At 44.0% G+C, this 9,303-nt stretch overlaps 1 protein-coding gene across 1 annotated transcript in view; it reads left to right on the top strand.

Annotated features, from left to right (window-relative positions):
• Nucleotides 1-309: 309 nt before the first annotated feature.
• The window catches only part of GBE1 (1,4-alpha-glucan branching enzyme 1), a 308,114-nt gene continuing 299,120 nt past the window's right edge, over nt 310-9,303 (top strand). The window contains exon 1 of the mRNA XM_062206685.1: nt 310-621. Coding sequence (XP_062062669.1) covers nt 461-621 — 161 coding nt within the window. The 5' untranslated portion in view covers nt 310-460. The remainder of the gene's footprint in view (nt 622-9,303) is intronic.

Raw genomic sequence — 9,303 nt, 5'->3', positions numbered from 1 at the left:
TTGTTCAAGTAAGCAAAGCCTAGGGTCTGGCCAGAGGCAGGAATGAGTCAGGAAGAGGGCTGGCTAGACGGAGCGAGGTCACCTCGGGATCCGCCTACTCGGGTGGCCCGGGGTAGCAAAGTGAAGAGGCTGGGGAGAGGAAAGGGCAGGGCCGCGCGGTCTCCAGGTGCGAGCCGCGTGAGTGTTCGGAAAGGCCTGTGCGCTCGGGACGCGCGCCCGGGGATCACCCGGGGTCCCGCTCCTCCCCGCCGGCGGGGGGAGAAGGGGGCAGGCGGAGTTCTCAGCGGCTATAAAGGGCCCTGGGCAACCGCAGCTCGCCTAGGCTCTTCTAGGCTCGCCTCGACACGCCTCAGCGCCCTCCAGCTCCGCCCTCGCCGCCTTCCTCCGGAATCGCGCTCCGGTTCCCCTTCGGGCCGCACTCGACCCTCTCGGGCCTCGGCTACGCGGGCTGCGGCGGAAGATGGCGGCTGCAGTGGCTCCGGCGACTCCGGCGGCTCGGGCAGCTCAGGCCAAGATCTCTGAGGCGGCTCTCGCTGCCGCCCTGGCAGATGTGCCCGAACTCGCCCGGCTCCTGGAGATGGACCCGTACCTGAAGCCCTTCGCTCTGGAGTTTCAGCGCAGGTACCGCCCTAATCCCCACTACGTGACTGGCCACCTGCCTTCCGGCAGCGGGCTTGCCGCTCGGGCCGCTGCTTGGCCTTCCCGCGCGCCGGCCCCGCCCCTGCCGCGCGCCGGCTCCGCCCCTCGGCCTTCCCGCGCGGCGGCCCTCAAACCCTACGGGAGAGGCAGCTCGGGGGGCGGGGCGTCGGGTTGACTCCCAACGCGTGCGCTCAAGAAGTACTGTGTTGACAGCCGCAGGAGTGGGCGCGGAAGCTGTGACAGAAACTTTCCTCTTCCCCTCTCCCTCCCTTCTCACAGCGGCCCTGTCGCGAGGGCTACGTGCTGGGCCGCCACACTCGGGTCCTCGGCGTGTGCGGGGGGGGGGGGGGGGGGAGGCAAGGCCGCTGCAGAGTCCCCGACGTCGGCGCGCACCGCCGCTGTCCCCGGGGTCCTGCGGGGTTGGCAGGGGCGTCCCTCGCGGCCTTTGTGACTGCCCGCTTACAACTTTCTGGTTTGATTCATGGCCAGCAGTGTGATTTGTCGGGATTCTTTGCTTCTCTAGGCCGTTTCGCTTTTGTTCTTCCCATGTCACTGTTCCTTCTGTCAGGGAACCTTAGCAAACTTCTTGGACCAACCTTGGTGAATGGCTGCAGCGACTTGCCTCGTGTTTCCTACAGCCTTTCCAAGGAGGAAGGCAGGAGGGAGCAGGCAAACTTCTAGGAGGCCAATGCAGGATACTACTTTAGCTTGCCTCCCATCAGGCTGTAGTGTCTTGGGTTACTACACTTGAGTTACTGGTGTTAGAATGCTGATGAATTCAACAGCAATAACAACAAAAGGTATAGCTTGAAAAACTAGGATAGCTTTGGACTAGTTATATTAATTAAATGCATTTGTGAAGGCAAGTGCTTTGAGATTTTAACAGTCTCGGCAGTTTTTTTTTTTTTAAAGGTTTATTTTATTTATTTGAAAGTTACAGAGAGAGGTAGAGGCAGAGAGAGAGAGGTCTTCCATCCTCTGGTTCACACCCCAGAAGGCTGCAATGGCAGGAGCTGCACTGATCTGAGGGCAGGAGCCAGGAGCTTCTTCTGGGTCTCCCACGTGGGTGCAGGGGCCCAAGAACTTGGGCCATCTTCTAGTGCTTTCCCAAGCTATAGCAGAGAGCTGGATTGGAAGAGGAGCAGCTGGGACTAGCACTGGCACCCATATGGGGTGCTGGTGCTTCAAGCCAGGACTTTAACCTGCTGTGCCACAGCGCCAACCTAGTCTCTGCGTTTTAATAGGAGTCCACAACTTTTTAATAAAAAAAAAAAATGAACAAAACCAAAACAAAAAAACCAACAACTAGTAGTTAGTTACTGGCATGAAAAAGCATTGGGGGTAATGAAAGATTGATTTGGAGTTTGAAAATACAAAACCAACTTAAGTTCAAGTCGTGGTTTGATAGTATTGTATTGACTCCAGCAAATCTTATATTAAGGAACTCTTTTTTTTTTTAAAGATTTATTTATTTATTTGAAAGAGTTACACAGAGAGAGGTGAGGCAGAGAGAGAGAGAGAGAGAGAGAGAGAGAGATGTTGTTCCATCTGATGGTTCACTCTCCAGTTGGCTACAACGGTCAGAGATGTGCTGATCTGAAGCCAGGAGCTTCTTGCTGGTCTCCCACATGGATGTAGGGGCCCAAGGAGTTGGGCCATCTTCTATTGCATTCCCAGGCCATAGCAGAGAGCTGGATTGGAAGTGGAACAGCAGAGTTTTGAACTGGCGCCCATATGGGATGCTGGCACTTCTGGCCAGGTCATTAACCTGCTGCACCGCAGCACCAGGCCCATATTAAGGAATTCTTTATGAGCAAAGGACTTCTTTAAGGATTGAAAGGGACGTGAAGTTGTTTACTTCCCATTTCAGTGCTCCTATATCCAAATGAACTGAATCTCCTTCAAGTAGCCACTTTCTACTGTTGCTCACTTAATCAGGTGATTATGTTCTTATACAAACCATTGGTGTCCACTGAAATTGTTTTCAGAATTTGCGGTACATAATCTTCGTAGTTAAATCTTGGATTTTATTTAGAACTAGTGAAAACATTTTAGAGCAAAAATGGCACTCAGGATGGTAGTCAGACTGGTGTGATCATAACAGTGACAGTTTTCAAAAGACGTTTTCAAAAGAAGAGTTGTGGACATTGTTTGTGTCTCTCTGACCATCTTTTAGAAATGGTTACACAAATGTTTTTTGTTCTGTATTTCTTCCATGTACTCAGCTTCAAGTCTGTTGTGATTGAAGCAGTTCTAATTTTCTTTCATGGTTGTCAGAACTAATGAGGAGGACAAAGGCCAGAAGAAGGAAGTCTGAAGAAATCGAGTGTTCTTGGTGAAGAGTCTGGTCCAGTGGGTCCTTAGGGCTCACTTGCTCTGACCTGGATTCTGCTTCTGGCCTAGGTTCTGAGTAATTGCCATTTTCCAGGACACATGTTCCATTTAGGCATATCGAATGGTAATTTGGCATTTGGCAGCAGTAACATTTATTGTTAACACTTGAGGAATAAAATATTTCTTCTTCATCGAGTCTGGTCTTGGATGTGAATTTGCTATGGTTTGGCTGTGTCCCCTCCAAATTTCAGGTCTGGCCAATGTGATGGTTCTTATGAGACAAATTAGGCCATGAAATCTCCTCTGTGATGAACAAGATTACAGCCCTTATAAAAGAGGCTTCATGCAGCTTTGTCCCTTTGCTCTGTGAAGACACAGGGTTGCCCTCCTCTGTAGGAGGCAGAGTTACAGGCCCCATCTGGAAAACAGCAACCCCCACCAGATGTTGACTCTGCCAGCATCTGGAGTTTGGGCTTCCTAGCCTTCAGGATTGTGAGAAAAACTTCTGATCTTTGTAAATCACGCAGTCTCAGTTTTGTTTTAGCAGCACAAACACACTCGGACACTCTCATTTCCCCTGATATCTAGTATCTCACCTGGGCAGCATGTCTACGGTCAAACATTTAGGTGCTGAGCATGCATCCTAAGGAGTGAGGGCAATTTGGGGTACAAGCAATAAAATATGAGAAGAGTGATGGGGAGGCAAGTTCTTCTCATTAACTGTCTCAACCTTCCCCAAACATTGTCACTTTATTTTATTTTGTATGTTTGATATTCATTTTATCTTCTCCTTAGACTTTTGAATCAAGTTTGAGGGATTAGGGATTATTTGGGGCCATAAAATAATCAGTACCTTGGTGTATATGGCTGCTTCTATGATGTTTCATTGATTGCCTCCTTTTTCTTCCCATCGTTTACTCTGCAGTTAGCTGTTGTGGTCATAATTCCAAAATCTTAGTGCTATTAAAGTATTTCATATTCCCTATATTACATGCCAGCATGAGTCAGCCATGGAACTCTCCTCTTAGCAGTCACTCTAGGTTTAGAAAGAATCTGTTTTGACACATGTTTCTTTGAAGCCAGTAGCAGGGGATAGAGAAGATGTGGAATTATGACATTCTTTGTTAAAGTTTTTGCTCAACAGTGATTCCCTTCTGCTGGCACAATGTATTGGCCAGTGCATGTCAGCTTGCCATATGGATGGAACAGAGAACTGACATTTGTGGAGCCTGATCTGAGCAGCACAATTGCAATAATGGTTCCAGACCCTCTATTTAAAGTTTACCTGATTATGGTACAGATAGGTTATGATATTTAACTCTCATAAAAAAAAAAAAAGAAAAACCATGAAGTATGCAGGGCAGATGTTTTCCTTGTTTTAAAGATGAAAAAACAGAGATTTGGTCAAGTTCACATGTCTGGTATGTGCTGGAGGTGGAATTAATCTTATTCTACTGAAATTGTTTTCAGTAAGTTCATAGACAAAATGATAATTTAGTGATATCCATTTTTCCCCCTTTTTAAGATTTTATTTAAGGTACACAAAATTCATCTATTTCATATATATAGATTTAAGAACATAGTGGTACTTACCACCCTACCCTCCTTTCTGCTTATGTTCCCACCCTTCTTCCTCCTCCCTCTCCTATTCCTATTAATTTTTATAAAGATCAATTTTCAATTTACTTTTTTTAAAGACTTATTTATTTGAAAGGCAGAATTCGAGGCAGAGAGAGAGAGATTTGATTTATTGTATTTATTTGAAAGACAGTATACAGAGAAAAGGAGAGAGAGACAGAGAGAGAGAGAGAGAAAGAGAGAGAGAGAAAATTCCTCTTCACTCCCCAAATGGCCGCAATGTCAGGAGCTGAGGGGATATGAAACCAAGAGCCAGGCGCTTCTTCTGGGTCTCCCATGTGGGTGCAAAGCCTGAAGCACTTGGACCATCTTCTACTGCTTTCCCAGGCCATAGCAGAGAGCTGGGTCGGAAATGGAGCAGCCGGGACACAAACTAATCTCTTTATACTCTAAGTGTATTACATCTGTATCTACCAAAGACTCAAGCATAAAACTTACAACTTTTTAAAAGATTTATTTATTTATTTGAAAGAGTGACAGAGAGAGTGGGAGAGACAGAGAGTTAGAAAGATCTTCTATCCACTGAGTCACTCTCCAAATGGCTGCAATGACCCTGGCTGATGCCAGGATCCTGGAACCGCATCTATGTCTTCCACATGGATGGTGGAGACCCAAGTACTTGGGCAATCTTTTGCTGCTTTTTCCTGGCCATTAGCAGGGAGCTGGATTGGAAGTGGAATAGTAGGGGCAGGAACTGGTGCCCATATGGGATACAAACATTGCAGGTGGTGGCTTTAGCTGCTGTACCACAATGCTGCTCTCTCAGCTCTGCCCAAGAATTATTCTTTTTTGTTTGTTTTTAAGATTTATTTATTTATTTAAAAGGCAGAGTTACAGAGAGAGGAGAGACACACACAGAGAGGACTTCCATCCATCCATTTACTCCCCAGATGGCTGCAATGGCCGGAGCTGGGCCAGGTCAAAGCCAGGAGCCTTTTCTGTGTCTCCTACATGAGTGCAGGGGCCCAAGGACATGGACTATCCTCTGCTGCTTTTCCACACATATTAGCAGGGTGCTGGATCAGAAATGAACAGCCGGGACTTGAACTGGTGACTATATGGGATGCTGGTGTCACAGGCTGTGGCTTTATCTGGTACACCACAACGCTGGCCCCAGCCAGATTTATTTTTCTTAAAAATACTTATTTATTTTATTTGAAAGAGTTACACAGAGAGAGAAGGAGAGTCAGAGAGAGAGAGAGAGGTCTTCCATAAGACGGTTCACTCCCCAGTTCGCTGCAACTGCCGGAGCTGCGCCGATCTAAAGCCAAGAGCCAGGAGCTTCTTCCAGGTCTCCCATGTGGGTACAGGGGCCCAAGGACTTGGGCCATCATCTAATGCTTTCCCAGGCCATAGCAGAGAGCTGGATTGGAAGTGGAGCAGCCGGGTCTTGAACCGGCGCCCATATGGGATGCTGGCACTTCAGGCCAGGGCACCATAGTGCCGGCCCCAGCCAAGATTTATTTTTAATTACCCCTGTCTCTTCCTTTCTTCATGTCTCCAAGTCTAGTCAATCGTAGCTCCTAACTCTGTCAAGTAGGTAGCAGTCTGCATTCCCATTGCTGTCCTGTTTCAACCTGTTAGCATCTCTAGCCTTACAAACACAGCCTGGTAATGTTCTTCCTTTCAAATCTTCACTTTGTTTCCTCTACCGCTATTCCGTCAACAACACAAATTTTACTGTTAAGTAGGCGTACCCAATTATAATATTTCTCTGCTTAAGGCCTTTCAATAAGGGCTTATTTTTTAATGGTACAGTAGATGTTCTCATGACCCATGATTCTCTGCCTTATCTGGTCCCTGATGACTTTTTCAGCATCGTCTTAGCACCCATCCTCTTCCTCTGCACTGTCTAATCTATCAAGGCCTGCAGACAGAGGAACAGCTGGGACACACGGGGGGGGGGGGGGCAATTCTGTAAGGATCAGAAAATACCAGCAAAATAAGTTAGAATCATAATATCTGTTTATTTTGTATGCTGTTTTCTTGAATATTGAATTTTTTCATTTCTTATTTTGTATATACACAAAAGAGGTTGAGTGTTCCAGAAAAATCACCAAATAAAAGACAGAACAGATCCAGGCAGAAATGTGTGCAGGTTTTTGTCAGTAGAGCGACTGTTTCAGCTTTGTAGGAGTGAACTAATAAATTTTTCTTATAATATAAAATAACTTATCTGTGTCATAGCAAATGTTCCTTAACAGATGTTTAAGGAGTATCAGCTTGAAAGTTTACCGACATATTATCCTGTCTTGGTGCCACATATTTTGGAATAGTTCTGGGTTTAGTTATGTTTTTAAACAGGTAGTGCCTTCTGCTTGATACATTCTTTGCTTCTATCTTGTAAATTACCCTACATGCTTCAAGAGGTGGCTTAGAGATATGTTGTATGCCTTCCCTGCCTTTTTTCTCTAAGATGGATGAAGGTCTCCCCTTCTTGTCTGCCACTTTGAAATTCCCTATCCTGCAGGTGCTAATTCACTGCAATATCATTCTCTTTCTATTCTTGGTGTCCTCTACCAGATTGCTCCTGTAAGTGAGCACTATGCTTATATTGATAATTCATTGTTGTAGGTATCAGTCTGTAGGATTAGACCTGGCTGTTAGTGTATGCTCAGTGTGTTTGAATGAACAAATGATAATTTGGTCAATGATCTTCTGATTCTGTTTTTCTTTCTGTCATAACCATGAACCTAATATCAACTCACTTTAAGCTAAAGATGTCTGGAATGTTACAAAGAAGGGTGTACCATGAATGGGAGCAGCTGCTAGGAGTTTTATATCATGTTCTAAAGAAGGGGATATATACTTAAGAGCTGAAGAAAATAGTTCAGTCAAGAAGGTAGTTCTTCATTAGATTACTTCTGTGTTTCACACAGACTAAAGGTTTGCTTTCTGAAGGAAAAGTCAGTTTGGAAAAATCTGATATTAATATGTATGCCCAAATGTGGAAGAAGAGATTTTATAAGCTCTGGATTCTATTGGAGCAAAGATCTCTACTTAGTTAGAAATAAAAATACTTTTTATATTGGTATGTAATCAGAATTGAAAAGTTATTTGAATTTGGCATGTCAGCATCCACACCAAAAAGTGATTCTCATTCTCACAGCACAGAAGTATTAAATCAGAGCTGAGTGGTGCACTTTCTTCTCAGCACCTGGCCAAGTTGTGGGCTCTGAGAAAAATCAAAATGTCAGTAATTTTTAGAAAGCAGGAAGAGTCTGAAGATTACAAGATGTGCATGACCTGATCCTCTGTACTGGTAGGTTCGTTTGCCCTTTGCAGCTGAGATCTGTACCAATGCCAGAGTCCCCCCTGAATTCTTTAGAGCCATGGTCAAGAGTCTCTGACCCCTGCTCATCTTCAAAGTCACTTAACATGACCTGATGGAACATTTTGGTTTAGTTTAGGCCCTGGTACTTGCTGCACCACCTCCTGAGAAATGACTTCATGTAGTAATTTCTTAGAGGATTCCTTTCAGCTCCCACCAAGCTGGGTCCTAGTTAGTCACTGAGATGATAATATAGTCTCTGTGAAAGGTGCTGTAGTTTTAGAATGAGAAGTATATCATGCTGCTGCTGTTTGAAAGCATGCATTGAACTTTGATTATACATTTACAGGTGCTAGAGGAAAACATTAAAGTGTGTTCTTTGGAGAAAATTGCTGCTACCTGGTACCTTTCATTCTGAAGTGAGCTTTTTTTTAATTTTTTATTTTGGTTAAATAAAGAATAGATTTTCTTGTTGTGGTGATCAGTCTGCTCATCAGTACATGTTCACCACTGTTTTGAATCCAGGGTTCCTTTGTGTTTAATATCAAAAAGAAGCCCCATTCAGATTTGTGTTTAGGCCAACAGGGAGGGACCCAGTTCCTTGACAAAAGGTAAACTTGTTGTATAACTTACATTCATTGATTTATTATATAATTTGGTTATGGCTTGTTTGACATTATTTAAGTCATGATGACTAACTTGTAAAACTTGACTGTTTTTGATGATTAAGTGACCAAAATAATTTAGATTCTAAATTTAGTTTCATTACATGTGAAATGGAAAGAAAACATATAAAATATTGCTGAGTGACCATATTGCAAAGTACAGTAGCAAAACAAGACTTGAATTGTAGCTCACATAATCATTTTTTAACTTTTTGAGATCCAGGATAAATTGATCAAAATCTGTGAATGTCAGGTTCTTCTTCCATAAAGGTGGGTAGAACCTACTTCATTGGGTGTCTGGAGGACCAGAAATGTATGTAAAGATGAAAAGATGCTCGTTAAGCAAACAAGAACTTGATGATAATAATATTATTAGCAAACTACCTCTCAAACTTGAATATATGCAAGAATATTATTTCCAGAAGATTTTTTAGTTTTTTAAATGCCGTATTCTGCAATCTGACATCAGCTAAATGCCACAACTGGTAATTCCTTGCAACTCTTTGCTTTGCTGTAACCATGTCTTCACTTTTAGAGGTTCCTTCTTTTTCCTAGTAGAAGTAATTGTTAAATGAGATGAGGCAGGTGGTAATTTTAATCAGAATATAATAGAGATGGAGAAGAATATGTTTAAACTTTGATCCTTAATTTGGCAAGAAATGATAAGGCAATTGCCAGTTTACTGTAAGCTGAAGGCAAGATGAGTTCTGGGATGTAATGAGCACAATGCTCCCTATATTGAGAGAGGTAAATGCT

The sequence above is a fragment of the Lepus europaeus genome, chromosome 2, assembly GCF_033115175.1.
Source record: "Lepus europaeus isolate LE1 chromosome 2, mLepTim1.pri, whole genome shotgun sequence".
NCBI classification, from domain to species: Eukaryota; Metazoa; Chordata; class Mammalia; order Lagomorpha; family Leporidae; genus Lepus; species Lepus europaeus.
This window is presented reverse-complemented; position numbering and strand designations above follow the sequence as displayed.